General features: G+C 41.9%; 4 protein-coding genes across 8 annotated transcripts in view; 3 read left to right on the top strand and 1 right to left on the bottom strand.

Moving 5' to 3' along the window:
* Positions 1–2,165: 2,165 nt before the first annotated feature.
* LOC130550394 (uncharacterized) lies at positions 2,166–4,310 on the top strand. Its single transcript, XM_057327850.1, has one exon. It carries the CDS (start codon positions 2,243–2,245, stop codon positions 4,196–4,198), a length of 1,956 nt encoding a protein of 651 aa, XP_057183833.1. The 5' UTR covers positions 2,166–2,242; the 3' UTR covers positions 4,199–4,310.
* A 947-nt stretch (positions 4,311–5,257) lies between these two features.
* LOC130550393 (protein NYNRIN-like) lies at positions 5,258–8,316 on the top strand. Its single transcript, XM_057327849.1, has one exon. It carries the CDS (start codon positions 5,352–5,354, stop codon positions 8,298–8,300), a length of 2,949 nt encoding a protein of 982 aa, XP_057183832.1. The 5' UTR covers positions 5,258–5,351; the 3' UTR covers positions 8,301–8,316.
* A 3,120-nt stretch (positions 8,317–11,436) lies between these two features.
* On the top strand, positions 11,437–21,658 carry LOC130550389 (uncharacterized). Of its 5 annotated transcripts, XM_057327846.1 has the most exons (4): positions 11,439–11,882; positions 11,945–12,146; positions 12,225–12,626; positions 21,641–21,656. In XM_057327846.1, exons 2-3 carry the CDS (start codon positions 11,976–11,978, stop codon positions 12,609–12,611), a joined length of 558 nt encoding a protein of 185 aa, XP_057183829.1. In that variant the 5' UTR covers positions 11,439–11,882; positions 11,945–11,975; the 3' UTR covers positions 12,612–12,626; positions 21,641–21,656. The 5 variants fall into 5 exon arrangements, with proteins under 5 accessions (XP_057183828.1, XP_057183824.1, XP_057183827.1 ...); XM_057327845.1 differs by lacking the exon at positions 11,945–12,146 and having other exon boundaries at positions 11,437–11,882; positions 21,641–21,658; XM_057327841.1 differs by having other exon boundaries at positions 11,438–12,146; positions 21,641–21,657.
* The window catches only part of LOC130550388 (uncharacterized), a 105,845-nt gene continuing 99,196 nt past the window's right edge, over positions 17,451–24,099 (bottom strand). Inside the window, exons 16-21 of the mRNA XM_057327840.1 lie at positions 20,516–20,720; positions 20,250–20,404; positions 19,050–19,098; positions 17,993–18,523; positions 17,715–17,760; positions 17,451–17,569 (exon numbers count right to left, since the gene is read on the bottom strand). Coding sequence (XP_057183823.1) covers positions 17,451–17,569; positions 17,715–17,760; positions 17,993–18,523; positions 19,050–19,098; positions 20,250–20,404; positions 20,516–20,720 — 1,105 coding nt within the window. The remainder of the gene's footprint in view (positions 17,570–17,714; positions 17,761–17,992; positions 18,524–19,049; positions 19,099–20,249; positions 20,405–20,515; positions 20,721–24,099) is intronic.

Below are 24,099 nucleotides of genomic sequence, written 5' to 3'. Positions count from 1 at the left end.
TTCCTGTGGGAATATTATTCAGTTAGAAGAATGATTTAATTACCAATATAATCAATAAGTGTTTTCTTTCATTAAATCATTAAGCTGTGTGCTTTTAATGTGTTTGCTTGCTTGCTCGAATGGAAAAATACTGCTGTGCTATGAGGATCTCAAGAGCTGCATGAATAAAAACAGGATGTGGGTTAAACTGACAGAACATTTAGTTCTGCTAGGCTGACAAAGAGTCATACTTCATACAGAGATGAATTGATCCAATGCATATGTTTTAAGTATAATCATGAGTTTTGATGTGTCTTATTGAATCATAGGATTAAGAAACAATGCTGCATAATTAAAAGCATTAGATGATTGAGTTTTTTACTGAAAGTATTTTGACATGTTGTTTTGCAATATGAAACTGTCTCTAGACGATACTTCCTCTTTATTAGCAGCTGACCACACGTTGCAAAACATGTGTCGTGCAAAAAAGATGTTTTGCAGATATGCATGGTGATTGGTGGAGGCAGGGGAGGAGTCNATTGCATTGTGTTTGTTTAAATGTGTTTGCTGTGTTGCTCAGTGAAAATTTCTGTCGAATATTAGACTGTTTGTAACAGAAAAACAGGAAACTAGCTTAACCGCAGAAGAGGAACTAACTGTGTGTACGTGCAGAATCATCACAGCTCGTTTTGACGAGTCTAACCAACTAACACACACACAGAGTTAGAATTAATCCATTGCATATGTTTTAAGTATAATCATGAGTTTTGATGTGTTTTATTGAACATAGGATTAAGAAGCAACGCTGCATAATAAAGATTAGAGTGATTGAGTGTTTTTTACTGAAAGTATTTTTATGTTGTCTTGCGAATGAAACTGTCTCAGGGCACTTCCTAAATTAGCAAGACAGGTCAAGATGTGTTGCAAAAACATGTTTTGCAGAACTACAAGAAGGAGGGAGTCAGATACGTGGTCACGGTGATGGGTAGAGAGAGCAGAACCCCCAGAGAAGGAGGAGTCAGAAGATAGAACGACGTCAAATACTGATAAATATGTCATGATATGGATGACTGGGTTGTTGGCTTTTTGGGGTGGAGGCGCTGGCAACCCAAAGCTTTGTTTACTTTTCACATCTGATAATAAAACTCTTTATACTTTTGACAAATGTCTCTTCAAATTTTTGAACATGCAGGACTGCCAAAAAGTCCAACAATTGGTGACCCGACGTGATTTGATAAGAGATAGTGACATTTTCAGCACTTTGCAAGGAGAAGCGGAACGGATATCGGTTCAACACACAGGTCGACCTAACAACAAAAGAGGTAAGCAGAAGCCTGTTTATCGAAATTCTGCTATTGAATATACCTAAATTGTTGTGTTGAATTCTAGATGAACATTCCGTAATGAGTAAAGAGATAGTAAGAATAGTTTTGAAAATCAGCATTTTTAAAATCAAATAGTGTAAGACGTTGAGTCAGCATGGTGTTAGATAAATTCTGGGTTGAGAGGCCCTCGAGTATGAAATATAAGTACAATGTGGGTTGAGAGGCCCTCGATCGTGAAACTAAATGTAAAAGTGTCTGCGGGTTAGAGGCCCTTCGATTGAAATAAATCGTAAATTCTGCGGGTTAGAGGCCCTCGATTGAAATAAATCGTAAATTCTGCGGGTTAGAGGCCCTCGATTGAAATAAATCGTAAATTCTGCGGGTTAGAGGCCCTCGATTGAAATAAATCGTAAATTCTGCGGGTTAGAGGCCCTCGATTAATATCAAACCGGTAGAGCCCTCGATCTGTAAGTAATTTGGTCGGGTTTAGAGGCCTCGAGTCTGGCGAAACCTCGTAAAGGATATTCCAAATTGTTTTGTTGTGTGTTGAATGTTAAAAGTTAATGTGAATGACGGAATAATAGGCATTGAAGAAAAGACGTTGCGTCACAGAGACTTGTTGAGAAACTGAGACGTTGCGTCAATAATTGAGTTACTTAATTTGGAAAACTGGTCACAAAGACCACCTTATACTATAAATTGGAATACATAAGGCTGTAAAAGATTGTGAACAGTACAATTGTGTGTAAAATGGCTGAATTTCAAAAGAATGTGATGAATACGGATGTCTGCCAGTTATGGTGCAGTGGCAAAAGTGTTACGGAATATGCTTTAGCACAGACATGAAGCCAAAGAGAAAGAAAAGACAGAAAGAAATAGACAAATGCTGGGTAGGATTATGTGATGATTTTGGATGGGAAAATGCAGAAGAAGTGAGAATGCCTATAGCACCGAAAGTTAGAGAAATGGAAAAGAAAGCACATAGTAAGTTACGGAGACATGTTGAAGAGAAAGATAAGGTTAAGTGGTATAATACAGGGAAACATAATAGCGAGGAAGAAAATCTAAAAAAGACATTAAGGATGTGGACCAGAGTGGCTTTAACGACTACAGCACTCAGCTCGCAGAAAGTACAGAGTGGAGAGAGAAAAGAGGAAGTGAACAGCTCAAGAGTCAGAAAGATACAGGAAGAGAAAGCAGGAAGCATTCAGACTAACCCTACAGCTCCTCCCCTTCAGAAACACATACCTTCAATATATCCTTCATTAAGCCATCCTCCGCCATATGAGCCGTCCCACCAGCAGATGGTGGTAGAGATAAACAGTGGAGAAGTACATGTAGACCTAACAGGAGTTACAAACCAGATACAGGCTTTGGAACAGAAATTTGACTACCTGGTTCAGGCAGTAAGGAAGGATGTGGATGACACATTGCATAAAGCCAGAGCAGCCATAGAGGTGGTGGAAAACACCAGGAATAGTCAGAAGGCGAACTCGACTGATGAGAGTGAGGAAGCAGATGATGAGAGTGAGGACGAGGATAAGAGTAAGGAACCATTACGCACACAGCAACCAAAACATACATCAACACCCCGCTGTCTTAACGAACAGGAAGAATCACTTAAGGTGCAAATTACAGGGGACATGATTGTCTATGGACCAATAGCAACTAGATTGAGAAGCAAATCGGGTCCATGGGAAAGGGAGTTTGTTTTATATGGTCCAGGTAATCAAATAATGGCACCTCAGATACAGGCACCATTGATGCAGAGACCAGGTGGGAATCTTCAGTACCAGCCCTGGTCACATAGTGATATGACAGCTATAGTGAGTAAATTGCCACCCATTACTTCTGGAGGCAGCAGATGGCTGAGTAAATTAACTGTACTCTGTCATGGCATTGATTTGGCTTTGGGTGACTTGAGATGCCTGTTGGGACAAATACTGACAGCCTCACATTTGCAGAATTTGGAGGTTGATTCTCGCACTACTTTGGATGCAAATGAGACACCATTTGCAAGGGTAAGCACAGAAATTGGCATAACACTTAGACGGTTATATCCTGTACCACCAACGGTATACCAAAATGTAAAATTCCGCATTAAGCCAGGTGAGACTGGAGCGGCCTATTATTTCCGTTGTGCTGCTGAGTGGGAACAAATGGTGGAGGAAAACAGTTTAAATAACCCGGTGACACGAGACATATTTAGAGCAGCAGTAATGACAGGAGCTCCGAATGGAGTAAAACAAACAATGGAGAATAACCCAGATATCCCAGTGGCAAGTAACGAGGTATGGGAAAGACATTTAGTGCACCACACAGACAGAGCAGTTGAAAGAACCAATAAAGAAGAAGAGGAACTAGAAAAAGTTAAAACCCAATTGTTGAAGTTACAATTAGAAAAAGCCAAAAGTGAGGGCTCAACCAAAAAGGCCAAGCAAATGCCACAACATACTCCCAATGCACCCCAACCCATAGACCCATATCAAGGACCCCCTTACAGTGGTTTTCCTTATGGAGGACCGACGCACCACCATCCATATAGCAACTCACATTATGCCCAAGGATCAAACCGTAGGCAGAGGCCCACCTGGAGAGGCAATGGACGAGGTAGGCCGGAAAGAGGGAGGGGAGGGTTTGAGAGGGAGCAGTGTTTTGAGTGTGGTGAATATGGACACTGGGTGAGAAATTGCCCACAGAAACCGGCACACAGTCAGGGCCAAAATAACGGTCCACCTGCGGGGGGATGGGGTCCCCGAAGAGGTGGCACCGGTGGTCTTGGCTGGGGACCACAAACCCCATACAACCCGGGGCAACGCCTCTCGTCACCCTCCAACCTACAGGTGCCTGTGCACCCAACATGGGGCCCGGAGGGTGGGGCGGAGGAATGTTGAAGGGGCCCACAGAGAACCACCATGAGAGGATTGGCTGAACCTCTCATGGAAATAGTGGTAAACCAACAACCACTAAAAGCTCTGGTAGATACCGGGGCCACATACTCCACTGTAACGAAGGGCACAATTGACAACAGCGATCTCACAAATCGCACAGTAGGAGTAATAGGATTCTCTGGTGAGGTAGAAAAATGGCCTATGACAAAGTTGCTGAGGGTACAAATTGATAAACAAATATTGACGCACTCATTCCTGTACTCTTGTAATGCTCCCATCCCCCTTTTGGGCAGAGATCTATTGATCAAGTTAGGAGCTAGCATTTTATGTTCTCCCGAGGGAGTGATAGTGAAATTTCCAGATGGTTCAGAAACGAATTGTTCTCTTTCAGGTCACACCACAGACAGTCAGTGGATGTTAACAACATGTGGTGAGTTAGAAGATGCTGATATATATTGGGTTGAGCTAGATTCCAGTGTAGCCCCTAATAGTATTGTATCAAGGTATAATGAACATCGCCAATGGATAACAAACATAGACATTTTCCTGCCACCCATAGACCCCTTACATTGCACATTGTTCTATGATAGGGATGACACCACACAATACCAAGATCTGTTTCAAGCAATAGAGGACAGTAAATGGGTGTTAAGGGGATCTGGACTCATGATAGGAAAAGAGGGAGTAGTTGCACCAATTTTACTGACAGAAGAGCAGATGAAATGGTATGAAATGTCTGATACAGCTGCACCACACATCTCTTTAGCATTACAACCAAATCATGAGGCTAGGGAGCTAGGCAACATGACTAAGAGATTGTTAGCAGCCAAAGATTGGGAACCCACAGAACATTGGGGTATCCTATATTCAGATACACAAAAAGCATATTGGGTGCAAGACCATACAGAAGACACAGGGGTGTTGACACACAAACAGATCTCTAGAAGCCATGGTAGGGAACAGACAGACGCTGATGGAACAAGTAAAATGATTGACACATTGCCAGATAATCTATGGTCTAAAGGACCAACAGATGTAGGTTTTGTAACATCAAACTGTAAGTTTCAGCATAAAAACCAATTCACCCATTTGGGTCCCACAGTATCATAACAAACCAGAGGCAGAACAAGGTGTAGCCACCACTGTCGCTGGACTAATGGAAAGGGGAGTTATAACACCCTATATTTCAGATTGGAACACACCAATTTTTCCTGTGCCAAAACCAGGAACTAACAAGTACAGATTGGTACATGATCTAAGAAATATCAATTCCATTGTGGCAACACCCACAATGACTGTGCCAAACCCATATATTTCATTATCTACCTTGACACCAGCACATCAATGGTTCACATGCATTGATTTGGCAAATGCATTCTTTTGTATTCCAATTGCAGAAGAGTGCAAAGCATGTTTGGCTTTTACATACAGGGGGTGCCAGTATTCCTATAACAGATTACCTCAGGGATTTATTCTATCCCCAGGAATTTTTAATCATGTTTTGAAACAACAGCTACAGGACTGTAGCTTACCTGAAAACTGTGTCATGATCATGTATGTTGATGACCTATTGCTGGCTGCCACAACAGAAAAGGCATGCTTGGAAGCCACCAGACTTGTGTTACTTCAGTTGCATAAGTCTGGGTTTAAGGTAAGCAAGGACAAACTGCAGGTTTGCAGACCTTGTGTTACATTTTTGGGTCGACTGATCACGGCACAGGGTTCAACTTTGACAGGAACACAAAGACAGGGTATACTGAGCCATCCCAAGCCAACCACAGTGAAAGACATGTTGTCATTTCTAGGTTTGACAGGATTCAGTAGACATTACATTCCCATGTATGTTTCACTAACCTTGCCTTTAAGACAATTGATCAAGGAACATGGCATGAAAAATCTGAAAGCAGAACTTCAGTGGACACCAGAGGCTGAACGGACGTTCATTGACCTTAAGACACAATTAGCTCATGCAGTGCACCTGAGCTGTGCTAATTATGAGTTACCATTTTTCCTGGATACCTCTGAGTCAGGATCCAGTGCACACGGTGTCCTATTCCAAAAAGACCAGGGTAGGAGAAAAGTTCTGATGTATGCCAGTGTACTTTTAGACTGTGTGGAGCAGAGACAACCTCTTTGTTCTAGGTTCGCAGCAGGCCTGGCTAAGGTAGTACACAAGACTTCACACATTGTTATGGGTCATCCATTAACAATCCTGACAACACATTCAATCATGTCTTTTGTAAATTCATCATCATTCACGTTTTCTCCTTTGCGACAAAGACGCATTGCCAAGATTCTGACCAGTCCAAATCTAACATACACACATGAAGGCATAAACATGGCTGATCTGATGACTGAAGGCCAACCACATGATTGTGCACCCATCACTGAGAAAGCATCTAAAATCAGGGAAGATTTGTCAGCTGTTCCATTGACTAGCCCACCACCAGTTAGAACACTTTTCACAGATGGTTGTTGTTTCAGAGCAGAAGATGGTAGCCTGAAAGCAGCATATGCAGTAGTGGAACAGGTAGGGAGTTCATTAGTGACCAGAGAATCTGAATTGTTGACAGGAAAACAGTCAGCACAGAGAGCAGAGATGATTGCAGTAACCAGAGCCTTGTACTATGCTGGTGAGACCCGTGTGAACATATATTCCGATTCAGCATATGTTGTAACAGCTGTCCACGTGGAAATGCCCTTATGGCAAAGATGTGGGTTCACCACATCTACAGGTCGACCAATTACGCATGCATGTGAAGCCAGAGACCTTTTAGAGGCTCTGATGATACCCAAAGAGGTAGCAGTAATTAAATGTCCAGGACATTCCAAAAATGATTCCCATATCACTGATGGAAACAATGCAGCTGATCTAGCTGCCAAAACTGCGGCTGGCTATGTTGCCAATCAGCAGGTGGTGAGATCAGACGGAGCTTGTACTGATCTTTTGCCAAGATTCACTAGAGAATATCTGATAAAAGAACAACAGAAATCTGCCCCTGAAGAACAATCAGTTTGGTCACAGCATGGAGGCATCTGTGCTAGTGATGGTCTATGGCAAGCGCCAGACGGACGTCCGGCATTGCCTGTGTCACTGTCCGGCTCAATGTTAACTCAAGCTCATGGTCTCAGCCATGTCAATGATAAACAAATGATGAGAGTTCTTGAACATTGGTGGCATCCATTTTTGCAATCAATGGTGTCAGGTCACGTGACAAGTTGTTCTATCTGTCAGGAACATAATGTGAAACCCAGTATCAAACCAAAGAAAGGTTCATTTCCTTTGACATCAGGCCCAGGGGAGGAAATTGTGATTGATTTCACAGACATGATCACAAAAGTACATGGTAAACGCTATGTTTTGGTGATTGTTGATTATTTCACTGGTTGGCCTGAAGCATATCCTGTCGGCCGAGAGGACAGTACGGCCGTGATAAAGTGTCTAATCAACCATTACATTCCACATTATGGGTTCCCCAGACGTGTCAGATCGGATAACGGCACTCACTTTAAAAATGACCATTTGAGAGTTGTTGAACAGGCCCTAGGCCTCACGCATGCGTACGGAGCAGTCCATCATCCGGAAAGCCAAGGTAAGGTTGAGAGGTTGAACTTAACGTTAAAACTAAAATTGGCAAAAATCTGTGCACAGACAAAATTGAACTGGCTATCTGCATTGCCAATTGCTCTAATGTCTATCCGTTCTTCTGTTAACAGGATCTCAGGCTTTACACCCTTTGAATTGCTTACAGGTCGTCAATTTCCAGGTCCCAGTACGGCGTTGAGAGAAGACACCGTGCAACCATTGTCTCATACTGTGTATTTTGATAAACTAACAGCTCTGATTCGAACCTTTTCCCATCAGGTGACTCCTGTACCAGTGCAACCTGAGGAACTGCCATTACCAGTCACAACAGACTGGGTCAGGATCAGAAAATTCCGCAGAAAGTGGAATGAACCACGGTGGTCTCAACCTATACGTGTGACAGCTCGCACCTCACATTGTGTGCAACTCCAAGGCAAAGGAGACACTTGGTTCCATTTAACATCCTGTGTAGCTTGTGACCCCCTTCTAGGTCTCTTGCTGACACTGGTTTGGACCTGAGGACTCAGGTCCAAGAGAGGGAGGATACAGATACAGAGAGTACGGTAAAACAGACACTGAAATTGCCATGGACAACACCAACAGCTCCAAATTATACACAAAACAGGTGATATCTTCACAAGCCCACACACAGAACCATTAGCTCACTGTGTAAGTGCTGATTGTGCATACGGGGCAGGTATTGCAAAACAGTTCAAGGAGAAATTTGGAGTGGAAAAAGTAAGGTGTCAAAATAAAAAACCGGGTGAGTGGCAGTAACCCAGGGAAAGAGACAGGACTGTGTTTCACCTAATAACCAAAGAACAAGTGCACTGATTTACCAACGTATGACTGTTTCACAGAAAAGCCTAAAACACATGAGAGATTGGTGTGTGGCTCATAGAGTAAGAAGTGTCTCGAGTAGCCCCAGGCTGGGGTGTGGCTTGGATAAGCTAGATTTCAAGAAAGTGCAAAAGATTCTGAGTGAAGTGTTCACGGACGTGAGACATACAAATAACCATTTATTCCTTATAATCAAGTTTTATCATTGTGTGTTTTGAGTGTTTTTCAATGTTTTTCAATTTTCAGGTTTAAAAGTGTATTTTTTAAGAGTGTTTTCTTGCAAATTTTAAGGTATCAAGTTTTAAGAAGTGTGTAATTTTGAAAGATAATAAGACATTACTAGAGAGGGTGAGTACAACAGCAACAAGATGAAGACTGTGGGAAGATTGGATAGATTTATTGTACAGCAGATTTGAGAAAAAAGAAGTAACTCCACCTCCATACAGTATGCCTTTATTATCAAGTGACCTAACAGAAGATTAAGTTTTAAGATGTGTGACCTCTTTATGAGGTCAAGAGAGGGAATTGGGGAAATATTATTCAGAATATGAGTATGAAGGAATTACTATATAATCAATAAGTGAATTTCATTAATAATCATTGCATTGTGTTTGTTTAAATGTGTTTGCTGTGTTGCTCAGTGAAAATTTCTGTCGAATATTAGACTGTTTGTAACAGAAAAACAGGAAACTAGCTTAACCGCAGAAGAGGAACTAACTGTGTGTACGTGCAGAATCATCACAGCTCGTTTTGACGAGTCTAACCAACTAACACACACACAGAGTTATGAATTAATCCATTGCATATGTTTTAAGTATAATCATGAGTTTTGATGTGTTTTATTGAACCATAGGATTAAGAAGCAACGCTGCATAATCAAAGTATTAGATGATTGAGTGTTTTTTACTGAAAGTATTTTTACATGTTGTCTTGCGATATGAAACTGTCTCGAGAGGGCACTTCCTCAAATTAGCGAAGAGAAGTGTTGCAAAAACATGTTTTGCAGAAACTGGCGAAGGAGGAATGGAGTCAGATACATGTGGTACACGGTGATCGGTGGAGAGAGAGAGAGCAGCACTCCTTACAAGGCAGGGGAGGAGTCAGAAGATAGAACGACGTCACATACTGTATAAATATGCATGTCAGGAAATGATCTGGGTTGTTGGCTTTTTGGAGGTCGTCTGACAACCCAAAGCTTTGTCATTACTTTTCACATCTGATAATAAAACCTCATATTACTTTTGACCAAATTGTCTCTTCAAATTTCTGAACATGCAGGACTGCCTTTAAAGTCCAACACTGTCCTTGTTATTTACTTGAAAATCCAAACCAAACTTGATAGTGAACTCAACGCCGTTAGCATAGCATTAGCGTGCTAGCTTGATTTCTGTTTATACGTGGAACATCAGCTTGCCTTCTAGTTTGTCTTGTGTGCAAACTGTTTCTCTTTTTAAGTGTACAGTATATACTGCGATACATTGAGAAACCTTGGTAAATCAGAATTACGCTTCATACCTGGTGAGTTATGGCTTCTACTCCTATTAATGTCACTTGCACCTCATGTGATATGTTTAGCTTAGCCTTCTCTGTCAGTGGTGAGGGCTTTACATGTAATACTGCAGGGAAATAGTTAGGCTGACAGAGAACATCTCAGAATTAGAGTCTCGCATTCAATCTTTATTTAAGGATAGTAGGCGTGTAAGGGCCATAGAAAACACTTTGGAAGCGAATAACGTTAGCGCGCACAGTTTGGTTCCGGTTGAAGATCCCTGCAGCAGGGAAAGTTTCCCTGTCGTAGACAGGGAAACTTCGTGACTGTGAGACGACATAGTTGCAGGTCAAAACATCACTCAACCGTTCCAATTACTTCGTGACTGTGAGACGACATAGTTGCAGGTCAAAACATCACTCAACCGTTCCAATTACAGTGACGCACCGTTATTTGTGATTGTATTGTATGGAACGTTAAAGGAGCTGTATATAATAATTTTACTATATTAAATCAAAACTATACCTTAATATGTTCGTAGACATTTAGAAAACATGCTAAGTTCATGTATTGGTTTGTCCAAAAAACAAGGCTATAGCTAGTTATTCCACTCTGAAATGTGCTTTCCGTGCAGGAATGTCTGTTTTTGTTTTGGTCCGTGTGATCCCACCCACTGACAATTTACCCAACAGTGTATTTCGACAGCTCGGTTGCCAGTTGGCGACAATCACTGCATATTGCAGAAAACAAACGATCTGGTTCAGAGCAGATTCCACCCTTTCCCGTACTATTACGTTGCAAACTTAGAAAGAATTACTATATTATTTTACAACTTACGAGGAGTAATATATCATTTTATTACGGTTATTTACACGAGACAGCAATATGGCCTGTAAATGTGACCTCCTGAGGACGCAACATCTGAAACGGGCTGCTGATTGAGTTATATTTGCAAACAACAAAACCACTGAAAATGTATAAATTTGGAGGAGGGGCAGGGAAAACCCCTCTCCAATATATTGAATTTTGTCTGCGATACCAAGCTCAACAGCTAGGTGTCAATTTTATATACAGCTCCTTTAACATAGCGGTACCAGCCACCATAGTCCAATGTTTACCGGGAGCCAAGAGTGCCAGACATCAAATCAAATTTAAATGTGCTGGCTAAAGGTAATCATAAATTCAGTAAGATTGTTATTCATGTCGGCACAAACGATGTTCGATTGGGTTTATTGGGTGATTTCAACATGCATGTTTGCTGTCCAAACAAGTCACTCTCCAGGGATTTTTGCAACTTTATGGAGTCACTTGCTTTCCGTCACTACCTGTTTGCTGAGAGCGCGTGGTTTGAGTCGGAGCTCTTTCAAACTTATTCTTAATACATCGTTTATTCTTGTTATATCTTAAGACTTGTGTTTTAAATTGTTATTCTCCGAGGGTAAAACATATCCTTAAATATATCCCATACCAAAAATCGTACTTAAACGCACAGATAATTTATTTTTATCGGATCACTCGCTATTAGCCTCAGGCTGTTAGCATTCCCAGCCTGCCTGCTTACTGCTTAACACACTGTTCTCGTTACTACATCACTAATGGCTAATGTTTCAGATGTGTTTGTACCTCTGTGTGCAGATGAGGAAACGATCGCACTTCAGTCGGAACTGGAGGCTGTGGAGAAGCAGATCCAGGATCTACTAGAGAAGCAGACACGGCTGCGAGAACGAAAAACGGCGCTGGAAACATCCAGAGCTGACGCTCGCAAATCCGCGGTAAGTTTTCATCGCGATTTTAATACTCCTTCCACTTCTACTCCGCGTGTTTCTCTGCACAGAGCCCAGGCTTCGAGAACACGGTCAGCCCAAATGAACTTCACTCCTGCACCGGCACACCCACGGCGAAAGGCGCGAGCTAGGACTGGAGCGATGACCCAACCGCCGCCACCGGTCTTCGAGATCCCGACCAGGAACCGCTTTGCCGCCCTCTGCGAGACGGAATGCAACGCTGTGGTCATCGGAGACTCAATCGTCCGGAACGTACGCGCTTCCTCCACTAAAGGTAAGGTGCGCACTCATTGTTTTCCTGGCGCCCGTGTTCTTGATGTCTCTGCGCAGGTACCTGCGATCCTGAAGGACGATGCTAACGTCGGAGCTGTCGTGCTGCACGCGGGGGTGAATGACGTCAGGATGAGGCAGTCGGAGATCCTGAAGAGGGACTTCAGGAGTCTGATCGAGACGGTACGCAACGCATCGCCCACAGCGAGGATCATCGTATCAGGGCCGCTTCCTACCTACCGACGAGGGAATGAAAAGTTCAGTAGACTATTTGCTCTAAATAAATGGTTGATGTCATGGTGTATTGAACAGAAGCTGCTCTTTGTTGATAATTTTGATCTGTTCTGGGAGCGACCTAGGCTCTTCCGCCCTGACGGCCTGCACCCCAGCAGCATCGGAGCGGTTCTTCTGTCTGACAACATCTCAAAGACGCTACGCACCGCTTGACTACGTCTCCCAGCGGTAAGTCAAAACTTCAACCATAGTCTGTGTTCCTCCCACTCATCTGTTAGAAATGTTACTGCTTCCAAATGCATAGAGACTGTGTCTGTCCCCCGAATAATACTACAAAATAACAAAATAGCCAAATCTCAGAGAAAAAATCTAATCGTGATTAAACCTGAGGACAATGTAATAAACGACCAAAACAAACTCATAAAGTTCGGCCTACTTAATATTAGATCACTAAATTCAAAAGCAGTTATTGTAAATGAAATGATCACAGACAACAGTTTTGATATACTTTGCCTTACCGAAACCTGGCTTAAACCAAATGATTATTACGGTCTAAATGAGTGTACACCACCAAGCTACTGTTATATGCATGAGCCACGTCCGGTTGGTCGAGGTGGCGGTGTCGCAACAATCTTTAGAGACTTTCTTACTGTAACTCAGAGAACGGAGCATAAATTTAAATCATTTGAAGTGCTTGCGTTGAACATAATTGTTCCAATTGACAGTAAAAAATCATTGCTTTCTTGTACGTTGGCTACAGTGTATAGACCCCCTGGTCCCTACACTGATTTTCTGAAAGAGTTTGCGGACTTCCTATCGGACCTATTGGTTAACGTTGATAAAGTACTAATTGTCGGAGACTTTAATATCCACGTAGATAGTGCTAACGATGCATTAGCAGTGGCGTTTACAGAGCTATTACACTCTTTTGGAGTAACACAACACATCAATGGACCCACTCATCGATTTAATCATACACTAGACTTGATTATATCTCACGGAGCCGATCTAACCAATATAGATATTATACCTCAAAGCGACGATGTCACTGATCACTATCTTATAACATGTACACTGCGCACTGCAGAAATCAGCCGTTTAACTCGTTATCGACAGGGTAGAACAATTACCTCGACTACTAAAGATAGTTTCGCAAAGAGCTTGCCAGATCTGACTCCTTTAATAACCATACCAATAAATATAGAATCGCTCGATGACATGACCAGCAAATTGGGCACTATTTTCTCTAATACATTAGAAGCTGTCGCACCTATGAAGTCAAAAAAGATTAATGAGAAAAACGCAGCACCATGGTACAATAGCACCACTCGCGCCCTTAAAAGAGAAACACGTAAACTGGAGCGCAAATGGAAACAAACCCAATTAGAGGTCTTTAAAATTGCGTGGAAAGAGAGTGCAAACTGTTATAAAAAGGCACTAAAAGCAGCAAAGGCTGAGCACCTCCGTAACCTCATAGAAACTAACAAAAACAATCCAAGGTTTTTATTTAGTACAGTTGCTAAACTAACAAATAAACAGACTTCACCTGACCTGGGTATTCCGCCGCACCTTGGTAGCAATGATTTCATGAACTTTTTTACAGAGAAAATCGAAAACATACGAGACAAAATAGTAAAATCTCAACCTCCAAGTCTGTCCTATAAATTAGTACCAACCATCGCCCCAAAAGAAAGGCTACAGTGTTTTTCACCTATAAAACAGGAAGATTTAATTAAACTTATTGCAACATCTAAACCTACAACTTGCTTATTAGACCCCATACCAACTAAATTATTAAAAGAGTTATTACCCGTTGCAATTGAGCCCATTTATAACATTATCAACTCGTCAATTAATCTAGGCCATGTCCCAGGACCCTTTAAACTGGCCGTCATTAAGCCTCTTATCAAGAAACCAAACTTAGACCCCAATGAACTAGGAAACTATAGACCGATTTCAAATCTCCCTTTCCTGTCTAAAATACTAGAAAAAGTAGTGTCCACTCAGTTGTGCTCTTTCTTACAAAATAATGACATACACGAAAAATTCCAGTCAGGCTTTAGACCGCATCATAGTACTGAAACTGCGCTCGTTAAAATTACAAACGACCTGCTTATAGCATCAGATAAAGGTAACATCTCACTCCTAGTCCTGCTCGACCTTAGTGCTGCGTTCGATACTGTAGACCATAAAATACTTCTAGATCGCTTACACAATTATACCGGTATTCAGGGACAGGCACTACAATGGTTCAGATCTTACTTATCAGACAGACATCAATTTGTCCATTTAAATGGGGAATCATCAAATCTAACGCAAGTAAATTATGGATTACCTCAGGGATCGGTTTTAGGACCCTTGCTATTCTCCATATACATGCTGCCCCTTGGAAACATTATTAGAAAACATGGAATTAGCTTCCACTGTTATGCAGATGATACTCAGCTATATATCTCATCAAGACCAGATGATTCCTTCCAACTATCCAAATTGGCAGAGTGCATCGACGATATAAAGCATTGGATGACTTGTAATTTCCTTCTTTTAAATTCTAATAAAACAGAAATATTACTTATCGGACCAAAGACACGTGAGCAGAATATTTCGGATTATGACCTGCAAATTGAAGGCTGCACTGTTACTCCAACAAATACAGTTAAAGACCTTGGCGTTATATTAGACAGCAACCTGTCATTTAAAAATCACATCTCAAATGTCACAAAAACAGCCTTCTTCCACCTTAGAAATGTTGCCAAATTGCGAAATATTTTATGTGTGGCTGATGCAGAGAAGCTTATTCATGCATTTGTGACCTCAAGACTTGACTACTGTAATGCACTGCTTAGTGGTTGTCCTGCAGCATCAATAAACAAACTACAGTTAGTTCAGAATGCAGCTGCCAGAGTTCTAACCAGGTCCAGAAAATACGATCACATAACCCCAATGTTATCAACCCTTCACTGGTTACCCATTAAGTATCGTATTGACTTTAAAGTTCTTTTAATTACTTATAAAGCCTTAAACGGTTTAGCCCCTACCTACATAACAGAGCTTCTACCACACTACAACCCATCACGCTCTCTAAGATCTCAAAACTCCAGACTTTTGATAACACCTAGAATAACTAAATCCACCAAAGGGGGTAGAGCTTTCTCATACGTAGCACCTAAACTCTGGAATAGCCTCCCCGATACTATTCGAGGGTCAGACACACTCTCCCAATTTAAATCTAGATTAAAGACACATCTTTTCAGCCAAGCATTCACTAATACATAGCTAATGAACAGCAGCTACGCTAATTATTCTCTTTCTGTTTCTGCCCTCGCCTCGGGATGCCCATCCCGAGGTAGGGAGAGATTCCGCCAGGCCCAGATGAACGTCATATGCCCATCCACAACTAGAGATTACGCCAGCTACATCGGAAAATCCCGTGCCATCCTCCTGCGAGAGCCTGCGGACTGACTGACCATCCAGCTCCATCCAAGGCAATTCCATCACCACCCAAGAAAAAGGCGACCATCTGGCCGGCCCAGCTCAGACAATTCCATCCCCAACCGAGAGCAAAGACGGACTACCTGTCACATAAATGCTAAATTTACAATACTTGGTATTTAATGCTAAACTTACATCACACGACAGCAGTTTGAAGTTATGGCTGCACTCAGTGACTTTGATTGGAGGTAGCTGGGTGGGTGTTGTAGGGAGTGGGGGGGGCTTGTTGGTTGTGGTTCGGGGCGTTTCATTTGTTGGGACTGTGTGGGTCTGGTCTGGTTGGTCTTGTTTTGTGGTCGATGTCGGACAACAGAGGAATAAAGTTAATTATGCCATTACTACTTTTCCCTGGTTGTTCCTCTGTTGTCTGTTGTTGATTGCGGAATGGGACCGGGTTGGACCTGCACGGTTTCGGCGGGTGGGGCTTCCTGGGTCGCGGCTCGTGGGCTCTCCCTGTTCTTCGTGGACGTTGCTCGGTGGCTTTGGTCGGGGTCACTGAGTGCAGCTATGACACGTCAGAGGAGATCTGGCCCTCCCGGCTGAGCCTGGTTTCTCCCGAGGTTTTTTTTTCTCCATTATTCAGCATTGGAGTTTGGGTTCCTCGCCACAGCAGAGCAGTGCAGTGTTGGCTTGCTCACCGGGAGACTGCATTTATTTATTTATTTATTCATTTATTTATTAGATATTATTTATTATAATGATCTTGCTTGGTCTATGAACACCATGCACTGTGCTGTGTTTTACCTTTCTGTGTTTTTCTTATTTGCTCCTGTAAAGCTGCTTTGGAACAATGCACATTGTGAAAAGTGCTATATAAATAAAAAATTGAAATTGATTAAGTGATGAGTGTAAACCTGAATGGAGATGTCTATATAAGCCACCATTGCCAAAGCACATAGGGGACATGCAGTGGAGAATTCTCCACAGTGCGATTGCAGTCAATTCCTTTCATTCAGTGTTAAATCCTGATGTTAGCTCTGCTTGTCCCTTCTGTGCTCAAAGGGAGACTGTTTTTGTTTTGTTCTAGATTGGAACCTATGTTTCTTAGGTTAAAGGATTTGTTTTAGAGTCTCAAGAAAACGTTTTGTAATGAGACTTTTATTTTGGGTTTTAAGTATTCACGAGTTAAACGTTTTACTTGTCAGTTGTTGAATTTTATCTTGGGTCAGGCAAAAATGGGTGTTTACATCAGTAGGGAAAAAAATACAGCAGCAGTCTAGTGATGATGTTATTGTCTGTTTTCAAACGTTGATAAAATCTAGAATGCTTATTGATTTCCGTTTTTATAAGGCCATCGATGACCTTTCTATTTTTGAGCTGATATGGTGCAGTTATGGTGCTTTGTGTGTAGTATGTGAAGGTGATTTGTTTTTTTCTTTGTGATGTCTTCTATGATTTTTTTATATAGTTTTTTGTTGACTGTATTACTTTAGAGGAGAAGTTGTGATAACTGTGGGAGAGTATTAATTATTTGTTAATAAAGTTTTTATCAAAATGAAAATCTCTCTCTGCAATGCAAATTGTAAAAAACACTATAAAAATAAAATTGACTTGACTTGACTACACGTATGCTGTGGCCCTGAATGTAGACACTTGTGTAAAACTATACATATAACTATTTAGAAATGTGAAGACCTGCTTGTCTCCTGCTGTGCCCCCTTCAGCAACTTCAACAATTGCTATAAAACACAAAACAAACAAACAAAAAACATTCATCACCCAATTGCATACAATAGTTTCACAGATGCTTATAACTATTTATTTAGGGAGCAAGTGAAACAAAATATTAAAACATTTTTGAAAAATAATAAAAAACATTCTTACGTGTCTCTGCACTTCCTCCTTCAGTTTCTGCGAGGCCTGATATAGACTGGGTAAAAAAACAATGTAGAGCAGCGTTTTGCAAAATGTTGTTGTTCATTCAGAATTTGCACACCACTACAAAAAGACAGATGTCTGATATAGTACAGTATACATGTAACAAGCAATTTCAGACAAAGGCCTATACAATTAAACATGGCAAAGTTAGTTCATAAGGTTAAAATAATAAATACCTTGATTTCACAGTCTACTAAAATTAACATATGGTTTAAACATATTACCTCTATAGCACCATGTTGTTCTTGCATATCAGCCTCATCCAGTGACCCTTCCCATAACTGTGATCTGTGCTTTTCTGCCAGATCTGCATCCTTGACATGAGAAAAAGCCTTGGATGAGTAAGTTCTGGGTGGGGCCACAGGAGGCTGGGTGCCCCTTGAACATCCAGCTTGGCTCAAGCCCTGTGTTCTCTTGATTCTTGGAGGTGGCACCAAAGCACCAGAATCTCCTTTCATGTCTCTTTCAGCTAAGTTGCCATTGGACTCAAGAATGATGCCACTGCTCTGGAGTCGTTTGGCACAGTAACGAGCAGCAGCTTCAGGGTCAGCTTCCTCCCTCTTTTCACCCACAACATAACTGGACTCACTGCTGTTCTTCTCAATCTGAATGACAATGAGCTCCTGGCCCGTGAAACGGGTGCGGATCTGATTGAGATAGGTCATGACAATGAGCCAGTCGGGCACTGCCAACGGCACCATATCTGAGGGCTCTATCAACCTGGGGATCCCAATTTCAGCAAAGCCATCAAATGCCTAGGAGTAGAAATGGAGTCTGTCATTTTTATATCAATTACAGAATTCAGTTGTAATATAAACATTTATTTAATAAAAACAAACATTGGGGAGTAAAAGTGGAGTTGAAAAAGGGCCTTGTGATTTTTAGCGTGTTTAAATCAGCTTTTTAAAAGTTAAAAGTGCAGGTCCTCCCATACAGGGCCATAGGAACAATCTGAAAATGGGGAGGACACATTAAAACTTTATCAAGCTTGAGTCATGAACATTAAGTAGATAATGTAACATTCGTAAAATTCTGTTCAGGCATAGGCCACTTTAATGGTTAGTGGCACAAATTATTTTCTGAGTATTGTAGAATGTCTGATACCAGCTGTTACCACAGCCCAACCTTATAAGGCAGTATGACTAACTATTTTTCAGCATGATGGTTAATAAGGGGAAAATAAACCAGCTATACCTAGGCTAACATCAGTCCCAACTGTAACCTAGGAACCACAACAAGAAATATCAGTAGGCTATTTCATTTGGAAAGAGGGAGGATCACCTTCTTATTGTTGTGTTTAATGTTGTATGGATCCAGCATTTCATAATTTCTGAAAACAGAAAAACAAACATAATGAATAGATGTTTAATAAAGCTTTTACGTAATTTAATAGTCTAAATAAAGTAACATCCCATAACGACAAACATAAACAAGATCAGACATGGTAAGGCATAACAGGAACAAAACAACTCAAACACACTCAATAAAGGACTATGACAAACACAGGGGTATATATACGCAAGACAATCAGAGGTAACAAGGTACACCTGGAAACAATCAGGGCAGGAAAACACAAAAGACTACAGAAACCATAAAACCTTGACTACAAAAACAACATCAAAATAAAAGAAATGACAAAAACACACATAACCCGTACATAACCCCCCCTCTTAAGGGTGGCTCCTGATGCCCAAAAAAAGAGTCCCAACTGTTCAGAAGGGTGGTGGAGCAGAACCCGAACAAGGGGAGGGTTGGAGGGCCAGGCCCAAGAAGGGAAATAGAACCCGGTGGCGGGTTTGAGCCGTGGAGCAGAGGCGGACCTGGGCCGTGGTGCAGAGGTGGTCCTGGTGGATTCCAGGGCGGAGCAGGAGGTGGAGCCGGCAGAGCAGTAAGCCTGGGCGTGGTAAGCAGGGCTGGAAGACTGGGCATGGCAGGCAGGGCTGGAAGCCTGTGCGTGGCAGGCAGGGCTGGAAGCCTGGGCGTGGCAGGCATGGCTGGAAGCCTGGGCGTGGCAGGCAGGGCTGGAAGCCTGGGCTTGGCAGGCAGGGCTGGAAGCCTGGGCGTGGCAGGCAGAGCTGGAAGCCTGGCCGTGGCAGGCAGAGCTGGAAACCTGGGCGTGGCAGGCAGGGCTGGAAGCCAAAGCTTGGCAGGCAGCGCTGAACAATATGGAGGTGCAAGCAGAGCTGGAGAAGTCAGAGCGGCTATCTTGACTGAGGCACCTGGCACGGAAGAGTCCTGAGCATCCATCTTGTCAACAACCTCTGGAGAGGAAGAGCAGTGCACAGCCCAGACACACCACAAAGCTGCAGCCACAACCGACAAAGCTGACTCTGGTGACAGGACCTCAGGAACAGATACCTCCATGACCACCATACTTTGGACCACCGGCAAAACGACCATGACAAAAACACACATAACCCTTACAGAACTAACCCTTTAAAACAACTAGCATCATGTCTATGTTTCACATAAAAGACTCACACTTTATTAGGGTGGAAGTGGTGCAAGATGGCACAGAAGGCAAGTCCATTTCGCCATGAGGTGCTAAAATTTATGATCTTTACACCCTTGTAGCCTTGTGTGACCTTTTGGCACCATTCGAGCAGAGACTGACTTGAGTATACCATGCTTGCCATCTGAAATTGAACACATACACAAAATAACCACTTACTCAATAACTGTGGTACATAATTATCACTATGGTTATTTAAGGGTAATTAAAAAGATCCAGCAGCAGCTACAACAACCTTTGTTTTAGTGGTTGCAAAAGTGTTATCTGCTCTTCTTTTATTACGAACAGGTACTGTAGGTTCATCATTGGCCTTTATAGAAACTTCACTTTGACAGGCTGATGAAGGAATGGAACTGTCTTCTGGGAACGAGGCACTTAAATGTTTCTTCACACGAGGCATTGGCACAGGAAGATTAGTAGAATAATCTGCGGTTTCTTGCCTATAAAAAATAGTAAACAAAAGAGAAGTCGTCTACATTATAGTATTGGCAGTATCCAAATTGGCAGAGTGCATCGACGATATAAAACATTGGATGACTTGTAATTTCCTTCTTTTAAATTCTAATAAAACAGAAATATTACTTATCGGACCAAAGACACGTGAGCAGAATATTTCGGATTATGACCTGCAAATTGAAGGCTGCACTGTTACTCCAACAAATACAGTTAAAGACCTTGGCGTTATATTAGACAGCAACCTGTCATTTAAAAATCACATCTCAAATGTCACAAAAACAGCCTTCTTCCACCTTAGAAATGTTGCCAAATTGCGAAATATTTTATGTGTGGCTGATGCAGAGAAGCTTATTCATGCATTTGTGACCTCAAGACTTGACTACTGTAATGCACTGCTTAGTGGTTGTCCTGCAGCATCAATAAACAAACTACAGTTAGTTCAGAATGCAGCTGCCAGAGTTCTAACCAGGTCCAGAAAATACGATCACATAACCCCAATGTTATCAACCCTTCACTGGTTACCCATTAAGTATCGTATTGACTTTAAAGTTCTTTTAATTACTTATAAAGCCTTAAACGGTTTAGCCCCTACCTACATAACAGAGCTTCTACCACACTACAACCCATCACGCTCTCTAAGATCTCAAAACTCCAGACTTTTGATAACACCTAGAATAACTAAATCCACCAAAGGGGGTAGAGCTTTCTCATACGTAGCACCTAAACTCTGGAATAGCCTCCCCGATACTATTCGAGGGTCAGACACACTCTCCCAATTTAAATCTAGATTAAAGACACATCTTTTCAGCCAAGCATTCACTAATACATAGCTAATGAACAGCAGCTACGCTAATTATTCTCTTTCTGTTTCTGCCCTCGCCTCGGGATGCCCATCCCGAGGTAGGGAGAGATTCCGCCAGACCCAGATGAACGTCATATGCCCATCCACAACTAGAGATTACGCCAGCTACATCTGAAAATCCCGTGCCATCCTCCTGCGAGAGCCTGCGGACTGACTGACCATCCAGCTCCATCCAAGGCAATTCCATCACCACCCAAGAAAAAGGCGACCATCTGGCCGGCCCAGCTCAGACAATTCCATCCCCAACCGAGAGCAAAGACGGACTACCTGTCACATAAATGCTAAATTTACAATACTTGGTATTTAATGCTAAACTTACATCACACGACAGCAGTTTGAAGTTATGGCTGCACTCAGTGACTTTGATTGGAGGTAGCTGGGTGGGTGTTGTAGGGAGTGGGGGGGCTTGTTGGTTGTGGTTCGGGGCGTTTCATTTGTTGGGACTGTGTGGGTCTGGTCTGGTTGGTCTTGTTTTGTGGTCGATGTCGGACAACAGAGGAATAAAGTTAATTATGCCATTACTACTTTTCCCTGGTTGTCCCTCTGTTGTCTGTTGTTGATCACGGAATGGGACCGGGTTGGACCTGCACGGTTTCGGCGGGTGGGGCTTCCTGGGTCGCGGCTCGTGGGCTCTCCCTGTTCTTCGTGGACGTTGCTCGGTGGCTTTGGTCGGGGTCACTGAGTGCAGCTATGACACGTCAGAGGAGATCTGGCCCTCCCGGCTGAGCCTGGTTTCTCCCGAGGTTTTTTTTTCTCCATTATTCAGCATTGGAGTTTGGGTTCCTCGCCACAGCAGAGCAGTGCAGTGTTGGCTTGCTCACCGGGAGACTGCATTTATTTATTTATTACTGCATTTATTTATTAGATATTATTTATTATAATGATCTTGCTTGGTCTATAAACACCATGCACTGTGCTGTGTTTTACCTTTCTGTGTTTTTCTTATTTGCTCCTGTAAAGCTGCTTTGGAACAATGCACATTGTGAAAAGCACTATATAAATAAAATTGAATTGAATAGTATTGCAGTAATAATTTTTTTGTGGATACAGCATTTAATAGTGATGGGAATTTTGATTCATTTGAGTGATTCGTTCTTTTTCAGTTCGTTCAACAAAATGATTCGTTCAGACTCGTTCACTGATTCATTCAGTGACCATTTCATCATATATTACATACATACGCCAGTAGGTGGCAAAAATTAGTGTCTTATATATAGTAAAAGTAATTTTTACAACGTGTTTGTATAATTGTAATATATTTCGCTATGATATATCATATTCTGTTATATTCTCTAATTCATTCGGTCAACAGCTCCTCGTTCACAAACAAGATGTGTGATTCGTATGTCAGATGACTTTAGTTTAGTGAAGAGGTGTATTCGTTCAGTAGCTCAAACCAATGATAGTATTTTTAACATCCCGAACTCAGAGACTATTGGCTCATGCTTTATGGAACGCTCACACTACCCCTGTGTCTCGATCAGCTCCCATGCTCCCGAGATCGTTAATCAGTATATCATATACACAGGTCCGGGCACTGGTGATGACCCTGGCTCCCTTTTCATTGGGACATCGTTCACTTATTTTCCTATGACGTGACTGCTTAAGTGCATTGTTATACTTCACAGCTGGTATTAATCAACAGCCAGAAAAACTGACATCTCTTTGACTTTATTCTTTAAATACAGGTTGAAGTACATTTCAACCTGTAAATTTAGCTTCTGCTCATGTAATATACAAATAATGACAGGTACGCAAGTCTCAACAAGACCACTAGGCTGTAATACGTTATGAAAATTTAGGAGTAAAAAATGCTTTTTTTTATTCTCCTACGGTGCGCAGTATCGTAAGCACATTTAAGATGAAAATACTTGAAAATATTTTCTCACATGGACACGCAATGATATGAATATATTATGCACACATGCAAGTGCATTGCTGAGTGCGCATTCTGAGGCGGCTTTAGTGACACGTTGTACGTATACACTATATTAGTCCTTATTTTGATTATTACTGTAAAAAGCTTTCAAATGATCAATCACATCGATTCAATTTACAATGCTACTAGCCTTTTATTTAGACTAAGAAATCTTTTTTATTCAGATGAGGACACTGGTGTTTTGCGTGGCATTTTTGCCGTCTTGAGGAGGATGCTATATCGCAGGTGACGTCACCATCGAGGACACAGATGTACTTCTGTGCATTTGTGAATTAGAGTTGCGGTACAACAGTCTCAAAAGAATCCACAGCTACAAAAGCATATATTCACACGTTCAAGTCAGAATGCAAAGCACACATGATTTTTGTGCATTAAATTACAGTGACAGTACAGGTAAATTATATTCATGAAGTGTACATGTATGCTTAGGATGAGTGCATTTATAAATAGAGCGCGTGTGAATTGCTGTGTATGTGTGGATCTTTGGCATGCATTTGTGGATTGATGTGTGTGTATGGATCGTACTCGGTTACTAACGTAACCTCGGTTCCCTGAGATACGG

The sequence above is a fragment of the Triplophysa rosa genome, unplaced genomic scaffold (assembly GCF_024868665.1).
Source record: "Triplophysa rosa unplaced genomic scaffold, Trosa_1v2 scaffold2_ERROPOS903570, whole genome shotgun sequence".
Lineage (NCBI taxonomy): Eukaryota > Metazoa > Chordata > Actinopteri > Cypriniformes > Nemacheilidae > Triplophysa > Triplophysa rosa.
Note: the sequence above shows the minus strand (reverse complement) of the source record. Positions and strands in the feature narration are given on the sequence as shown.